This window comes from Rissa tridactyla, chromosome 3 (assembly GCF_028500815.1).
Source record: "Rissa tridactyla isolate bRisTri1 chromosome 3, bRisTri1.patW.cur.20221130, whole genome shotgun sequence".
Classification (NCBI taxonomy): Eukaryota; Metazoa; Chordata; class Aves; order Charadriiformes; family Laridae; genus Rissa; species Rissa tridactyla.
The window spans coordinates 10,975,140-10,993,071 of record NC_071468.1 but is presented as its reverse complement, the minus strand read 5'-3'; the positions used below and the strand labels follow the sequence as shown (position 1 = coordinate 10,993,071).

Below are 17,932 nucleotides of genomic sequence, written 5' to 3'. Positions count from 1 at the left end.
CAGGCCAGGCAGGTCTTCGGGGGTCACTGAAGAACGACCCCCGGTATAAGCAAAGGAGAGAAAGGTTTCCTCCCACCCGCCTGTGTTTCCACGGTGGCGGGGACGTGGTGGCAGCGGGGACACGGTGGCAGCCGGGACAGGGTGCCGCTGCTCCCCTGCCACTGGGGTCAGAGCCAGGCCAGCCCCTTGGGGACCGTCCCTCCTGCTTTGCTTAAACCTCAGCCCTCCCCTGTAATTTTGTCCCTGAGGGTGCTGCGTCGTGGTGGTGGGCCTCCATCGCTGCCAGCCTCTCCGGCTTTCTGCTCTCCCCTTCTTGTGGCTTTTCCTTTTTTAATCTTTTTTTCCCTCTTTTTTTTTTTTTTTTAAAGAAAAAAAAAATCTGGTTTCTTAGGAAATGGCAGAGGCCACGTGACAGCTCAGTGCCTGTCTCCCCACAATAAAGCTGCTGAGCCCTGTGCTGACATCAGCGGGATTTGAGAAGTTGGGGGGGGGTGGGTGGGGGGTGGGGGTGTGTGTATAAAGAGGCCCCAAAGCGCTGAGTCCCTCCGGGGTGTGCGAAGAGCCAAAGCCGGGCCGGGGGGGATGAGGGACAGACCTGCCCCCTTCCATTTTGTTCCTGGGGAAGGCAGCGCGTGCTCAGCCTCTGTACTAGGCACCAGAGACTCCACGCAGGCAGGACTGGGAAAACGTCCTGTCATTTGTGTGTCGTCCATCCCCCCCCCCCTCCCCAGCATTGTGGCTGTGCTGGAGGAGAGGTGTGCAATTCACACTTGGGGTGGTAGTGGGGGTGAGACCCCCCCCCCCCAATCTTTGACCAGGCAAGAAAAGGGGTGGTTGGCAAGGCGGGGGTGGGTGGGGGTGTGCGTGTGTGAATTTTGGCTGAGTAGGGGACAAGCCGAGAGCCCCCCGCTCCCCCAAACCTGTCTCCCGTCCTTGTCCGAAGGCACCTGTTTATCCTACGCTTGGTGGGGCGCTGCCGGCGGAGGCTGCGCTGAGCCCCTCGGCGCTCATTGCAGAAATGGGCTGAGCACCCCGCAGGGGCTGCGCTGAGCCGCGGGGAGAAGGGACACCCACCGGATTTGGCAAGTGGCTCAGTGACACACACCCCCCCCCAACATCGCTTGCCACCTGCCCCTGCCTGGAGGTCCTTGCAAGATGGGAGGTGGATGGAGCTCACAGACGCGGCCAGAGGGCAGCTGGTGGCTGCATCTCCTGGCAGGCTGGTGGCCCCAGCCCCTTGCATGGCAGCTGAGACCCCACACACTCATTACATGCTCTCCTCCTGCCCCTCCCCACAGCTCTAGCATATGAGGGCTGTTGCGCATCCATAGGCAGCAGCTCCTACGAGAGCTTGGGCTCTGGCAGATGCGTCTCCCCATGCTGGAGGGACACCCTCAGCAAGCAGACCTTCACCCTGCAGCCACGATGAGCCTTCAGTTTCTCTTTCTGGACTTTGCGATGCCCCGGGAGGACCTCCCGAACCAAGGATCACCGCCAAGCTCAATGCTGTTAGCATCGCTGCCCACCAAGGAGCGGAGCGCCTGGCCTTTTAAAATCCCCAAAAGCAAGGGAATGCCTGGGTTTTACCAGGATTATAAAAAAAAAAAAACCCAAAACAACCCACACCCAACCCATAGGCTGGAGCGAGCAGTTGAGCGCACCGGGGTGGCCATCGCCTCCAGAGAGCCGCCGGTAAGAAGGGCCCCAGGGCAGCAGGGACAGCAAAGTGATGCAATCCTTCGTTTGGTTCCAGTTTTTCGCTTTTGCAACAACGGTTTCCTTTATTGTGAGCACACTTGTGCAAAACACAGCAAGGTGCCCAGGCGTTAACACGAGAGCAGTAACAAACCCCCCCCTCCCCCCACAAAACAGCCAACGCAAGGAGGGTGGCCGGCGTCCCAAGTGTGCTATGGGGCAGGTGGGCTCCTGTGGGGCTCCAAAAAGCACAGAAGAGCAGATTCGATGTCCCCAGCGTGGGGGACACAGTGCCCTTCCAGGACATGTTGCCGAACTATCTGTTTTAGAGAGGGGCAAGCTTTTTTTCACCTTTAAACAAAGCTGAAAAACAACCACATGTCTCTGGAGAAAGATGTTCGGCTGAATTTCCCACACCTGGAGTGGTACCGCTGGGATTTTTTTCTTTCCTTGGCCCCACGGTGGAAGGGGAAGGACATCCCGAGGGGCCAGGAGCCACCCAAGCCTAGCTCACCAGCGCGCAGGGCTGAGGGCCAGCCGGCCCCGGCTCTCCCAGGAGCTGGTGGGATTTCACAATGCACCCGCCCAACAGCATGGGGTTATCTCCTTTCCTTCAGGCAAGCCACGCTGTCGGCTTGTTACCTGTCAGCCTGTGACTCAGGGCAGGCACAATCGGCAGCTGGGTGCCCGGGTGCTGCAACCGGGTACTTCACGGAAGGATTGAGTGATTTTGGATGAGAACACTGGATCCCACTGCTGATTTCAGCCGTGGCTGGAGTTATCTTTCAGCCTGGGTACGCGGGCTCATCAAGCCACAGATCAGACACTCAAGTTTGTCTTCGCTGAAGACGAATAGGCTTTACACCATCCGCTGCTCACGCTCAGGCCTGAATTACCAGTCTCCATCTCCCATCCCCACCTTCTCCCCAGTGTCACGGACAAAAGCGGCTTTTGAGAAACGCTTGCCTGCACACGGACTCGAAAAGGTTTCTAGCAGCTCTGCTCCTGCCGCCGATGAGCTGCGCTGCCTGGGTTGTGGTCCTCTGAGCTTGCGTGGCTCTGAGCTGCATCCACCACCCAAATCCCTTCGCCTTTTCCTCCTCCATGTAGTCCTGTTAGAATGTAATTTCTCTGCCCAGCAACCGGCCAAGCTATAGGAAGCATTCCTCGTGTTTTCTCCCTGCTTGCCTTACCTTTTCAGAGGGTCTGGGTGATTTGGGAGAAACCTGAACTGCAAGGACTTGAAGCAGTCGCAGGAGAAAACATCTTCCCATGCTTTTCATCCCCTTCAACTGCAGAAGGCCAAACAACCTTAGGAGGTGGTGAAGCTTGGCCCACTAACTCCATGATGTGGACAAGCCCGAAGCATTGTAACTCTGAAGGTTAAGAGTTACTGTCAGCACTGGAGTGCACAAACTCTTAGAGTGGCCTCAGGGCTGGCTGTGAGCGTCCTAAAAGCAGCCAAAGCCTCTTAGATCAGCTGAAGCTGTAGGACCACACCTAACCAAGGCCCAAGGTGCCACCTCAGACCTCTCATCCCTCAAAGTCCCGAGACTAAGGCACTTTGTACCAGTCCTTGATCCAAGGGCTTTCACATTGTGGGAAGCGCCCTCCTACCTTCCAGGTGTGACATCCTCCCCTCTTTGCAAGGTCTCCTCCTCCGTTTTCTAACCAAAGAAGGAAATCCCAGGCACAAGTCCACCACGGCGTCACCTGGGCTGGCTCTCTTCAAAGCTGCCTGCAGTCTGGAGGCACGTTATCAGCTGGATCTTGGCTGGGAGTTCCCTTTGTTTGCCAGGGCAGCACCACTCCCGCTGTGTCACCCCAGTTTCCTTATCTCCACCTGGACTTTGGACAGAGACCAGGACTGCAGACACCCTGGCAAGGAGGAGCCGTTTATGGGGATGACTACCCGACTTGGGCAAGCTCAGAGCTGGCTGAAACAGAGACTGAAAGCACCCGCAGAAACCAGGCCAGTTTGCTTTTCTCCAAATGGGGAAAGCTTCACCCCGGTGGGTCTCTTTGCATCAGAAAAACCTTGTGCTCCCAACCCTGTGACCCGCCCGGGTGCCAAGTTAGAGCAAGCAGTCAATGCCTGCCTTTTAATTAAAGGTTTTAACCACGCAGCGTGGACAAAGAGGGCACATGCTGAGTTAGGTAATGGACCATTATTTCCCCCGGCCCCGCAGATAAACCAGCGCAGGGCACTGCCCTGCCCGGGGGCTGCGGGGACAGTACAGCTTTCTGTCCCCGCGCATCTGGCAAGAGCTCACAGAGGAAGGGGCAGCCTGGAATTGCCTGGGCTTCATGGGGCTGGCCGGAGAAAGCTCCCTCAGTTCTTACAGGGAAAACAACTGACACGCGCTGGGTTTCTCCCGCTCAGACTGCAAATGCCAGATGTCACCCAGGAAGCTCCCCAAACCCACAGAAATGGGAGTCCGAAGCCTAAAAGGAAGAGAGCGGGTGCTGTTAAGGAGCTAGAGCCTGCAGACAGGGAGGAACCTGCTTTTCCCCCCCCAACTCCCTCCACCAAGCTCTTCCTTCCAGCCTGTTTGCCCCCATCCCTTCTCCCCCGTGAGCAGCACGGGGGGGTAGCTGCAGAAGATGTACCAGCTCCCTGAGTGCCCGGCTTACGCGCCGGCCCCGCGGCAGGAGGGCTAATGCAGAGGGCTAGAGAGGAATCAGTCACTGACCCAGGGGAGGGAAACCCCATTTATTTAGGCTATGCGAATTTGGCACGCACAGAACATATCACAGTAACGCACTGGAGGCTAAGGGTTTTGGTTTTGTTTTTTTTTTTTCTTTTTCTCTACAGACATACAGGAAAACTCTATGCAACTCCCATGTACACATTACACAAAGGAAACAGCTTTAATCAACCACTGGTGAAACATGGAAGCTTTTAAGATCTCTGTAGCTGGCACAGGAATGTTCTCTACCCGCCCCCCCCCCCCCATACAAAAGGCATTTCAGGTCAAACTTTCTAGTAGGTGATAATTTCCATGCATTTCTACAGAATTAAAGAAGCTAACAGACAAAAAGCCCAGATCAAGCCGCATTAGTCAGGCTGATTGGTTCTACTAAGTTAAATCAATAGTAATTATGGACAAATGGACCAAGTGACCAAAGACTGGGGCTGAGAATACCACTTTTTAAGATGTGGTTCCTTCTCATTGTACTACCCATAACTGGAGAGCTCTGATATAAGAATCCGCATTTGTAAAAGCCTCAGAAGCATCCGATCCACTAGTAAGTGTGTATTACAGAAACTAAGGTAGTTCTAAATTAAACTATGTCAACAGAAAAGCAATTTTTATAGAATCACTCAGGCTGGAAAAGATCTCAAGACACTTCATAACAAGAAAATTGAACCTACAGAACAAGTGAACCTTTAAATATTATTACTGCACCGTGAGTTTACAAGAGAGTGGATTAGGACTATTTCTCCAGAAAAGTGTGTCTATTTTACCTCTAACTTCAGAATTAGCCTTTATTAGTACTGGTCTGCAACTGCAAGCACTAAGAATTTAACCCAGTTTTGGTGCCAACAGGTTGCTTTAGCCTAACTGTAACTACAGGTTTTAAGTTTTGTATTAAACGGTTACAGGGGAAAAGTTTTTGAGTTTGGCAATTTGGCCAGTAGCCTCAAAAAGACTGACTGAATTTTGCTTGTTACAATTTAGAAAAGTAAGAACAGGAACCAGATTGTTCTCACCTCCCCCCCCACCTTCATCCCATGATTCACTGCTGCATTGGACGAAAATTTTTGGAGACCTTTAGTGTTAATCCATCGGGGACAGTATTGGGCTGGACAACCAATGCAAGTATTAATACACCAAGATAAATCCTTAGATTTGATTTATTTAGGGTCATTTGTACATACGAGCTACATCTCCAAAATCTACTTTATTCTACAAGACAGCTTCCCTACAGTTAGTGAAACCCTTGCCTAGAATGGTCGCTTTACATAACTGATATATTAAAACATGGAATGCTTGTAGAGTTGTGGCACTGTATGACATCTACACGGGACTTCCTTCAAAAGCTACGACTAGGGAGCCTCCTAGCTTCTCAGCAATGCAAGCTCGGTTGAGGTCCTCTGGCCCATTTGCTTGGCATTCATGCTTTATGCCTAAAAAAAGAGGCAAAACACTCAATAATGCAGTATTTCAACATGCTAGTAATCAATCAAAGAAACGTACTTGGTAGTAACACAAGAAGAGGCAATCCGGTCACTCAAGCAGGTAAAGTCCTGCCTTAGCTTAGGAATTTTGATGGTTTCCCCCTGGTATGTCACAGGAGACATCTGTCTACACACCAAATACCAACACAGAAATACCAGGGAGAAAGTTTTCACTAGATCAGTGCTCAGACTGTTAGCCTGCAATGAGAAGTCTATCTCACGAGTGAATCTCTCATTTCTAGTGCTACCCTGGATACGGCAGGTGAGGGAGCTACGCGCAAGCACACTAAGATGGCTGACTCAGCTCCCGCTGGCTCTGGAGAGGTGGGTGAAAGAATCGGGCTGAGAACCTCAGATGTAGAGACCAGGAAGACTTTTCTGGTCTAAGGAATCAACAGTGGCTTCTTTTTTTTGGAGGGTGGAAAGCCCAACCCAAGCCTGTCTTACATGGAGAGAAGCAGAACTTCTTCAGAATTTCTTTTTTTCGACTCCCACATGCGCAGCGCACAGTCTCCCTGGGTAATTCCAATCCATTGGCAAGTTATCCTGTGAAAGCTGGCACTGCTGCACAACGATCTTGTCAGCCTTGCACGCTGCAAGATTTTGGCCCGATGCAGCATGAGGAACCAAAGAGGGGGGGCGGTGCTATCTGGCTACGAGCCACTGTAATGACCGACTTAGCATGAAATTTCTGAATGCTGCAGCAAGGTGTTTACTCCCTGGTTAATGGCTCCTGACGGGCTGAACAGAACTTCGCTTCTCCACTTGGAGATGCAATGCCTTTTGAAACGAGTAATCAGAATCGCATCGCTAAATCAAGTTAATTGTTAATTACTACTACTACAGCACAGTAAGTTTATGAGACTGTGTATTTTAACAGGCACAGGGCTGAAAGTCCTCTGCCACAGAGGCAGCTCTAGAGAAAATCCAGCTTTGTGTTATGAATCTAATGGTTTCTAGCCTGTATGGTGCAGATGTGCTGCTCTGTACAGTACAGCTACGGTGTCACACATTGCAAAGCCAGCTCTTGTCCTGAGCACAGTTCTAGCGCCTCTAAAATTCAGAGGCAGACAGTGTAAGTTTTAGCCAGAGCTAATTTTAGCTCACGTCACAGGTCATTTCACCTGTAAAGTTCTCATCTCTCACTAGCATCTCAAAAGAAAAAAAAAAAAAAAAAAAACCAACAAACCCAAACCAATTAGCCAAGGGTTAAGCCTTGCTGTGTAAGCATTTTAGGGGCATGGCACAGCTCGGAGTGTTAGCTGCAATTACGTACCTTGAAACTTCTTTTTGATTGCATCCTTGGAGCTTGCGTAGATCATCTTACTTTTGAGAGGTGCTTGTTCTGGTGCCCTAGCGGGATACACCAAAAAGCGCAATTAGTGACATTTATTATCCGGCAGAGACAGAAGCGGTAACATACCGATTATGAACAAGTGAAATGTCTCAGAATACAGGCATCAGGCTGTCTGGCTCACTTTAAGCCTGCCATCTTGCCAGCCTGGGCAATACAAATGCTCAGAGACCTCACCCACAGTGCTTGGACTGCATGTTAGGAATGAGTGAGTTGGGAAGACGGCTTACCACAAGAAAAACATCAGCTCTTCTTTTTTGGATTCCTTGGTCTCAAAGCTTGCATCATACAAGGCATAACGGCAATCCTTCTCGGGAAGCATCTGCACAAAGTGCTTGAAGGGGTCGGTAACTGTCACACCGACATCTCCCACCAGAATCTCTTTGCCTTCTTCCACAATAATGCACTTTTTGTCTGGACTGAGGCAGAAGATTACAGCCTTCTTCCTCTTCTTAATTTCCTCAGGTGTAGAGCACTTCCGCACTTTCATGTCATAGAAGATACGGCATACCTCATCGGCAACTTGTACTCCAGATGCCTGCGAAGACAAGAGCAAAGACCTTTAGGTTACTGCCACAAGTTTTCACAACTACATTACCGCAGTGCCTTAAATCCGAGGCTAGAAGACAACCGATACTGACAATAGTCAGTAGTGGCCTGAGAGTCTCGTCAGAAAAGGCTGCAGGCCCTCTTTTTCCAGGCCAAGTAAAGAATCTGGAGTCTCGATGCTGCCCACAGCCAGCTGCCAAACCAAAACTATTCTGAAGAAGGCACAGGCCTACTTATATTAGAACATTGTTTTGGGGTAGTTTTACACGCACGTCCATCCCTTGTCCTCCGAGATTCAATTGCGGCAGATCCTTTGGCATTACAGCAGCTTAATTTTGTTACCCGTTTCAGGCTGGCTAGACAATCAAGTCCACTAGGATCTTCTGTTCAAAGCTTCCTAGCCATTTCTATTGTGCTTGCTAGCAGCTTTAGGAACAGAGGTAAAAAACATGGCCAAATCTCATGTTTGTCACATGGATCTGATTTAGAGATCAAGAGATATGTAGTGGGGTACAGGGACTGTAGCGATACAGTTTTTAGCGGAACAAACCAACTTTCAGAAGTTCCTCCGAATTCACTGTTTTAAAGGAGAACTTACAAGTCTAACAGTTAAAGCGTCTACCTCCCAGCAGTTCCTCCATCAGTTTTTAAAGCAAGCTGCCTGCCTTTTCAACCTTTTTTTTTTAACCCCCTCCCCTTAAAATCTGATGGGAAATTCTAGTTACTTAGTGCTAGCCGTAAGAGGAGGTGCAGATGTAGCATCACCAATCTAATGTTAAAGGCAGATGCACAGAATAAAGAGGACAAGACCTAGCAGTAACGACAAGAGGCTGAACTGCATTTTAAGTCTGCTACTTTTTTGGGAATGAGGGGGGAAAAAAAAAAAAAAAAAAAAAAAAGAGGTGGCAGGGTAGAAGCATTTGTATCTGAGTTTTGTTCTCAGAGCGCAGCAAAGTTGGAGAGCTTAAAAGCAGCTGTGCAATAGTGAATATTGCAAATATGGGAAGCCATACTGGCCAGCAGACACTGCTGGAAGGATATCATGGCCAGTAAAGACCAAATTGAAGCCTGCCCAACACTCATCTACCTGTTCAAAACGCTGCATGCAGCGTAAACAGTGAGGTTCCTTTCTAATACCGCTCCTTCCCCTGCTGGTTTTTGGTTTTCCAAATTCAAATTATATTATCCTTAGATATGGCAATTCATATCTCAGAGGGAAAAATTGCCCTCCTCCCTCTATGTAAACTGCCACACGTCACAAGCACAGTCAGCAGTACTAAACAGGTAAAGCATCATGTGAGATACACCGACTGAAAAAGACTAAAGGTTGAGAAAGACTAAAGCTTGCTCTTCGTTTTGTTTTTCCTTAAGCTCAGCCCCAAAACATGTGCTTAATAGATTAATTTTGTGGAGGACATTGTACCTGGTCAGAGTGGAAGTGTTCTAAAGAAACATCAGAGTTCAGCTGCAAAACCAGAGACCAGTGGTGAAGGGGAACTGCTTAGTCCTAGCTTTCAAACTGGCTGTCCTTGAGAGATGATGAGCTTGGATTCTCCCATTTCTATCAACATCTCTCCTTCTGTAACTTCTAGTGTCTGGCATAGCTTTGCTAACCCAGTGAAGAGAGGTGACACAGCTGGCAGAACCTATTACCGCGGAGCTTGGCATCTAGATCTCCCAAGTGCTGGTCATGCAAAAACAGGGCAATCTGAAACAGCAGTGAATCTGAGGCAGAAGCTTTTCTTTAGCACTAGCACAGTGCTCCGTAGGAGTTTACTCAAATACAAAGGGACCTCCCCCAAGATTTACAATGCATGGCTTGTCTATTAGGTGTAATCTAGCCAGAATCCCCTTGCACTTACTTTGGGATGGGAAAACAGGGAGTAAGTCACTGTGTCTCAGCTGCCTGGAAGGCAGCCACCCTTCTACATATCTCCAATAAGGCAAGGAAAGTAAGCAGAGAAAGCCTATTCCAGGATAAATTCGAGCAAAAGTGCAAACATCGACTCAAAGTGACTCACTCCTATGTCACCTCCTCCATATGGAGAGGCTGCACTTTGGCTGAGCATGATTGAGAACTAATGAGGAATAAAGGTCTTTCTCCTCCCTTCCCTGTGGTTGGTGTAGGCAGGAGCTCTCTGGGAAGACTCTAAATAATACAAGGTTGCCCTAAACCAGTGCAGCAGCAACTAGAAGTGTTGCATCATTCACTAAAGACAAATCCACAGTAAACTCCAGACAACTTCATCCCCCTCCCTGAGGTTTGTCTTCTAACTAATGGCACTTCAGTAGCTGACAACAAGTGTTAAGACTCAGTTTTTAGAATCTTAAGATTTTTGGGACTAAGTAGAAAATGCTTAGGAAGCCTGAACTAGCATGGGAATGAGCCTGAACTAGGATAGGAATGATTCTAATAATAGCATAAAAGCAGTTCATGTCACCTAGCTCTACCTTTGTCAATTCTTGATCTTTGCTCCAAGACCACAACAATTAATTCCCCTGCACCAATTCCTGTTGCCAAGAAGTTCACTTTGAAAGAAGAGCTCAGCAGAGAGCCAGAAGCAAGCAGCAGCAATGGAGATGCAGGTTGATGTAAACTGTGCAGTCAAGAGCATATGCTTGTGCTACTGCACAGCCAGAAACAAGTCTCCAAGTCAGGAGACAAGTTGTTTCCTTATAAAGAAACTGAACGCTGCTGGCAAGTCAGTTCAGATTCCAAAAATATTGAGAGTATTTAGTCTGGAAACTCAAAATTCACAGTTAAACTGCAGCTGATAACTGGGACTGACCAGAAGCTGAAGGGACAACCGTAAGAACTGGATTTTTTAGCTTTCCAAAGCAAAAGGCTTTGTAGCAAAAGTAGCTGTGCTACTCCTTTTCACAGCTGCTGTACAACCCCTGGATTCATCATGCAGGCTGACATTAGCAGCCATTATATTGCTAAGGACAATGCAGATTTGTTCCATCTGAGAAAACCATATAGCTGTGCCACAGTATGGGTTGAAATGAACCCATAAACTCCCGGTGCAGCTAATGGCTTCCAAAAAGAGGATCTACTTTTCTAACTGTAGGACTTTCTTTTCAACCCTGGGCTTGTACCAGCCATGACCGGCTTCATAAACACACTTAAAAAAGGAAAAAAAAAAAACCCAAACCCATGGCAGCTTTTGATGTAAGGTGGTTGCAACCATTCTGTTTAGGGCAGCAACAGGATGACTGTTACAAGCACCGGAACAAGGAGAAACGCCACACTCATAAATACATGTCCTCATTCGACATTTTAACTGTGTCTCTGCTGATTTGCCCAGAAGAATAGCTGGTGAGAAGCCTCCACCCCACCAGTAACGACAGAATAAACGTTTATTTGTTAGTCTGGATTTTCTCTCTTTGGCCCAATATCGCTCTGCTCAGAGGATTCAATACAGCACATTCATTATTATTTTGTGCTTTCTGGCTTGAACACTGCAGGGCTACAAGAGCTAGCCTGGTTCTGTTCCTTTTTCGGTATGAAAGCAGTTATCCAACTCTGGACTGGCACACGGGTGGCTGTTCATTGAACAGTACATGTTGCAGGTACTGGTGGGATACACGATCATCAGATGGTGACATTTTGTTGCAGGGGACAGATTAACCCTGTAACACAGGCAACACCAACTTAAAAACCATTCTCGGGGCACAACTGCAGAGAAAAAGACTACATTCAAATAGCCAGCATGTTTCTATAGGCATCGAGGACCATAACTGCAGGGCCCGATAATCTCACTGAAACAAGGCAGCAGCAAGGAGGCAAGCCACCTAATTATCAGATGGAAAAACAATGCCAGTACAGCATATTCAGGGAAGACATTCAGGCGAGAATGGACAGAGTAAGTTTCTCTGAGGAAATCAGCAAAAATGAGTTTTCCCCCAGTAGCTCCATGCAACTATTGCAAAGGCGGCGTGTCTTGCGGGCAGCGTTGCCTTGTACATTATTCTGGAGCGCTTACACCAGTATGCCCATTGTATTTTCATATAGGCTGCTGTAGGCACATGAGGTAATGGTTGCATTAAATGCCTTGTCAGCATGCATTGCAGTAACACAGTGGCTCTTATTCCCTACACAAAGCCATCCGTTCCTGCCTTAAGTGCAAAGCACTGCAGAAGTCTTGCGAGAGCAGAATGCCGTCCCTACACAGGGCAGCCCAAAGAGAGAGCCTTCTGTCTAGCAGGCTTCCAACTGCAAGAGCCGTCCCCAGCTGCCCCCACTAACAGCTTCCAATATTTTGCCTTCATCACCAAGTACCCTACAACTGAAATTTAATCTAAATGGGGGAAGACTGAAGAATAATCCACAGCTTTCTCAAGAAAATCCCCACATACAGAAAGCCATTTCAGGAGTGAGACACATGCCAGATGCCTGATAAACTGGATTTGTAGCAAGCCTGCACTGAAACGCAACTTTGACACAATTAAATTTGCCTTCTCTTTTGTTAGGAAGTGCAGTGAACTCCAGTATTTTCCTTTAGTATTTAAAATATTTTACCTAAGAAAAGTCTTTGTTCCCTCCTCAACTGTAAGACAGCCAAGAAGACTTTAAACTAATCACGTAGTCTGCCTCAAAACAAGTTTGAAGGACTAAACTTGTTTTTCAGTATTGACAGTTTTACAGTGTGGGTTTTCTTTTCTGTGATCAGAACCTAAGAGCCCTCCCTAGAGGTGCCTGTGCATGTGTTATCTACAGAGACATTTCAAGAACCAGTTCTTGACTTGTTTTGTTTGGGAGCCACGCACACAACATTGTATACACCAGCGTGGACTATCCACAGCTACTCAAGTGGAAACTTTTGCTTTTTGGAAAAGCACCATCAATTTTTCCAGAATTTGACACTGAGAAGTTATTAAAGCATGCCTTGATTAATTGCAAAGGCAGATCCAAGAAGACTGTGCTCCCATGTTTGCTAGTCACATTACTGCCATATATTTGGTTCTCAAGTTTCTTCATAAACACCTTGTTTCCCCTATTCTTGGTATACCAACCCTCCTATGTACCTTCAGAATCCCCTGCCGCTGCCAGAACTGCCGGTGTAACCATGTGGCATTTCCATCTGACTCAGTAATGTGTCATAGTACATCTCTGCGACAAGTATTTTTTCAATTAAACCTATTACCACCCAGCTGTTCTGGGACAGCAGCCTTCACAAAGCTGTCCCTTACACTGCCACGCAATACCCTGGGACATCATCAGCACTGAGACCTTGAAGGGAAAACTAAGCCAAGTTAGTTGTGAGAGCACCTACCAGAAAGCGAGGGTCACGTAGCCTGGCTGCAGTTAACAGACTGGGAGAAGATTCTGCCAAACCAGGCCTCTAAAAAGGTGTCAGCTATGGCTGACAAGCCGACTGAATGTGTGGGTGGTTAAAAACACAAGGATCTGAAATACTGCTTTGCTGTTAATCTGTTATTTGAGCACTCAAGAAAACCCATCTGATACTACCACCCCCACTTTATTAAGTAGGAAGGGAGGCAGTGCACAGAATGAGTGGTTTAACTTCACCCCAAAGACCAGGACCAATGTGGGAACACCAGTGACTTCCCAAGTCCCAGTAGGCCCACTTCATCTACTACCTACGATTGGACAGACACCTCCATTTACGCCCAGCAGCCTATGCATCTGAAAGTCCAAAGCTTCAATTCAGATCTGAAGCATGATAGGAAACATAACTAACTGCCTTTTTACTGCTGTTGTGTAAGAGGCCATTATTTGCACACCATAAACCAGCAAGAAGTACAGAGTTATTTGCATATGACTTGTAGGTAGATCTTGCCAGCTAGACTTGAATTTTTTATTTTGCATTAATTGGTCTCTTTTTGGTGGGGGGGAAGGAATCAAAACTCCATTCAGCTTTATATGCCAATATGACAGGTTATCAACTAGACAAGGAGAGATGAGTAAAAAAGTAATTATTAAAAAAAGCAGAAAAAATGCCTCCCTTGAATTCCTGGAGGTCACTTCCTCAGCTTTCAGACAAAGAGGAAATCATCACCACCTCTGAGCTACCATGAAGTTCACTCCTGCTGTAATTATCAAGGTAGGCAGAACAAGCAATACCCACAAAAGGCAATCCCGGCAACACTGCTGAAAAACAGGAACTGTGGTAGCCAGTAGCAGGGCAGAAGTTTTGAGTAGTGCTCATTCCTGTGTTGAAACACATGTTTTTAAGGTAAGGCGGGTGTAAGCTTGCATGCAACAGGACTCTTGCAGGAAAGCAAAGCTTCCTAGAAATGCTTTCAGCACAGAAATCAGCTATTGTGAGCGCAAGCGTCTGTAAGAATTTTCTTGCGGCCCTCCAGGCACCTACTGCAACCTAAAACTTAAACCTCACCCTTAAGAACAGGCTTTGAAGGCCTGCTCTGGGCATCCCAGATACTTGTTACTGAGGCATGCTTCCCAGAGATCACTGTGAATACTGAACATTCAGGCAAGCAAAAGGCTCTGCACAGCTTTACATGCAAGTTCTGGCTGTCTGCAGGCTTTCCCACATGAGATCGCTTAGGTCAGCCCTTGCTCCCAGCAGGAGCCTCTTGATAGCGATATTCTGACAAGGCAAGTGGGAACATGCCAGACACCCACACTGCCAATTGTCATGAGCCTGTCATCTTGTATATGAGGCATATGTACCTTGTAATTACACAGATTTGGGAATAGTGTTGACTAACAACCAAGAAAAATAATTTGCACGGTCCCCCAAAGACCATGGACTTACTTAATCCAGTAGCAAAGAAACTGAACTTTGTGGCAAGACAGCAAAGCAGAAAATCCAATGCTCTTTTGATACCAAATTATGCCCTCCTGCTGGCATTGCTGTGCTTTGCCAGTAGGCCTACACTCTTTGCCCAAAAGCAAGTTCATTTGCAGCAACTGGAGAGCATCTTAAAAAAGCCAATCCAGACCCTGTTCCAAAAAGGAGATCACTATGAGAAATACTAGCTTTGACTGACTGGGGAATTCTCTTGTTTCCGAAGCAAGATGAAGCCTGACACACTGAGTAGTCATCCTAAACTAGGTTTGCGTACTGCAGAGGTGGTAGCTAGCTTGTTCAGACAAGCCTATTTTAAACAAGAGCTGCAAGTCTCGTCAGACTTTTTAGCAGCTTCATCTGCAACTCCCATTAGCTCTGCTCCATGCCGCAGACCAGCCATAGATGCTTCAACTCGGGCGTTATAGGAAGCAGGGAGATTAGTAGCACATCCTGTCTGCTGGGTCTATGCAGAAGAAAAGTTTATTTACTGGATACATCACATATTCAAGAAGCTAATGGTAAATATCTTCAGAAGGCCTCAATATGTAACCCCTCTACTAAAGGCAAATGACTCAGGCAAGTGGGTCAAAACACACAAATGTTCGTCACTGGGCAAGTGTTTGTGCATGACTCAAGCGAAAACAGGACAGCAGTTAAAATTATGAGCTAGTAAGTCAAGTGAATTTTTCAGTCTCGGTAGCCTGAGTTAAACAGGGATGCAAACTTCCAGTGTAGGCAAACCAACAGAAAATGAGCCATCATGAAGCATAATAGCTGTTTGGTCTATTCCGCCCCCATCTATGAAAGGGGTCCCCTGGCATTTTTTTTTTTTTTTTAAAGCCAGAAAAAACGGGAAACTCAGTGTGTGTATTTAACATATTTCTATGTTTCCGGCGTTACATCTCAGATATAACGTTTCCAGCATTATATCCTTCCCTCAGGGGAAAAGCGAGACAAAAACCTCCCGAGCTCTTGCACCTCAAAATTTAAGCTGCTTTGAGCGGTCGTTGCACAAACGCGTTTGTTGCGACCGGCGTTTTCCTTCCGCCTGTTTTGCTTCCCTCCTTTTGTCCGCTCCCAGGACTGCTGACTCCAGACCGGCCCGATTAAGGGCGGCCTGGCCCCGGGAGGCTGCGCACCGGGGACGGCGGAGCCGGGGCCCTGGCTGCCGGGAGAACGGCTGCTCGCCTCAGCCGTCGAGGAAGAGCCGCCGCAGCCGTTTTCTAGGCCAGGCCCGAAACCCCTCGCCTTTGGGGAAGATGGCTCCCGCCCGGGGCCGCCCGTCGGGGCGGATGCGGCCGAGGCCGCGCTTCCTCCCGAGCGGGGCAGCCCCCTGGCCCCCGGGAGGAGCTCCCACGACCCACCGTGGCCTTTCTCCCCACACGTGGAAAGGGGGGACCCGCCGCCCCCCACCCCCCCCCGGCCGCGCCCTGCGGCACGGGGAGGGGCCGCCCCCCCCCGGCTCTTCCCGCCTCGCTCGTTCTCCTCACTGCACCACCCCCCCCTCCTCAGGCGAAATGGACGCGCCCGCCCCTAGCGCCCGTGTGCGGCGCGGAACGTACCATCGCCTCACGGGGGGAGGGCGAGAGGACAGTTCCATCGCCTCAAAGGAGGGGGGGAGTAACCTTCCGCTGCCTCATGGCGGGACTGGGGGGGGAAGGGGGGGGGGAAGGGAGAAGAAGGGTTCCGCCGCCTCAAGTTCAAAGGCGAACGGGAAGGAGCCGGCGTGCGGAGGAAAGGAGAAGGAAAGCGGGGCGCGATGCCACCGGGCAGAGCGGCAGCAGGGATGCGGCGGTCGGGCGGTACCAACCGCCCCCCTCCCCCCTTTCCCCAGGGATGAAGGCGGATGGCGGGGGTGTGGGGGGGCAGGGGAGAAGCGTAACGGCCCGTGTGTCCCCCACTCCCCCGGCGGTGCCCGGCTCCCTACCATGGCGTCGGCGGGGCGCGGCGGAGCGGAGCGCGGTACGGCGGTGGCGGCGGCGGCTGCTCCCCTCGGCTGCTGGGCGCGGCGCGGGCTCCGGCAGCAGGAAGGGAAGCGGCGAGGGCGCGAGCCGGGCGGAAACGCTGCCGACGTCACGGCCGCCGTGCCCGGAGGAGGAAGCGGTTGCTATGGTGGGAGCCCTGCGTGGCAACGCCCCGGACTACCCCCCCTCCACGCTCCCGCCGGCCGACGAGGAGGGTGGGCTGCCCAATCACAGGGGGAGCCACCGGGTGATTGACGGCGGCCACGCGCCCGGCCGGCCAATGGCAGCGGCTCCTCTGCGAGTTGGGGCGGGATTACCTGCCCCAAGGTGTGCGGCGGGCGGGGGAGGTGCTGAGGAGAGGGATGAGGGGGGTGGCGGTGAGGGAGCTGTGAGGGAAGGGGTATGGGGAGGGGGACAAAAAAAGAGGATTTGGGGTGCTGGTGGGGGGGACTGAAGCGGGCCGGGGCAGTCGTGAGGAGGTTGGGGGGAGGCAGTCGAGGGGGGAGGCGTTGGGGGGCGGCTGTGGGGCGGTCACGGCCTTGGGGCAAGGAGGGGGGAGGCGGCCTTGAAAGAGAGCGGATGGGGGCGGGGGGTCAGGAGAGCTGGCGAGGAGGAGGAAGTGTGGGGCTTTTCTTTCTCTCTCTCTCTCTCTCTCTTTTTTTTTTTTTTTTTTTTTTGAGGGTTTTTTTAATACCTACTTTGGTGCGATCTCAGTCAGGCACTCCTGATTGGCCCAGGCCGGCCGCGCTCGCTGTGTGCCGCAGGAAACCCTGTGCATTTCTTCTCGGCGGTGGCGGCGGCAGCACCAGCCCCGGCCCCAACCAGCAGCAGCCGCGTCCCCCCACGAATCAGAGCGGCATCTATTTTCAGGTGGCTGAAAACAATGAGCGGTTTGTCCTCCGGACAAAGCTGACCGCTGAGAAAACCCTGCTGCTGGGACCCGGGGCGGGGGGGTGAGAGGGGGGGAATTCGGAGGAGCTGCTGTTCCGTGTATACTGCAGTACTGCTCGCTCTGAAATGCTAGGAAAGTGTTATTTCCTTCGTGTTTCTGGGCAGCCGGAGCTCGGGCTTTTTGTAATCAGATTACAGAAGCACCTGCTAATGTTAAAAAAACATACAGACAGTTAGGTTTCATCACTGAATCCTGACTGCAGTCGTGTTCCTGGCTTGGATCAATGAGCAAAAAGGCCCTGGCATCAAGCTTATTTATTGAGGACCTTTGTCTGCTTGTAAGCAGAAAACAAAAACAAGACTCCATTGCACGTTTTCAGGGCTGGGGTATGAGGCAGCAATACTTCATACCAGGTTACGTCTAGCATGAACCTTCAATACTAAAGGTGTGAGCCATACCTTACCGTTTTCATCCATATCTCTGTTCTAAGTAAGGGTGTTACATTTTGATTTTCTT

At 49.9% G+C, this 17,932-nt stretch overlaps 1 protein-coding gene across 1 annotated transcript; it reads right to left on the bottom strand.

Annotated features, from left to right (window-relative positions):
* Positions 1-4,383: 4,383 nt before the first annotated feature.
* On the bottom strand, positions 4,384-16,645 carry DSTN (destrin, actin depolymerizing factor). Its single transcript, XM_054195955.1, has 4 exons — positions 16,488-16,645; positions 7,463-7,770; positions 7,155-7,231; positions 4,384-5,827 (listed from the first exon to the last, which is right to left on the bottom strand). Exons 1-4 carry the CDS (start codon positions 16,488-16,490, stop codon positions 5,718-5,720), a joined length of 498 nt encoding a protein of 165 aa, XP_054051930.1. The 5' UTR covers positions 16,491-16,645; the 3' UTR covers positions 4,384-5,717.
* Positions 16,646-17,932: the final 1,287 nt, after the last annotated feature.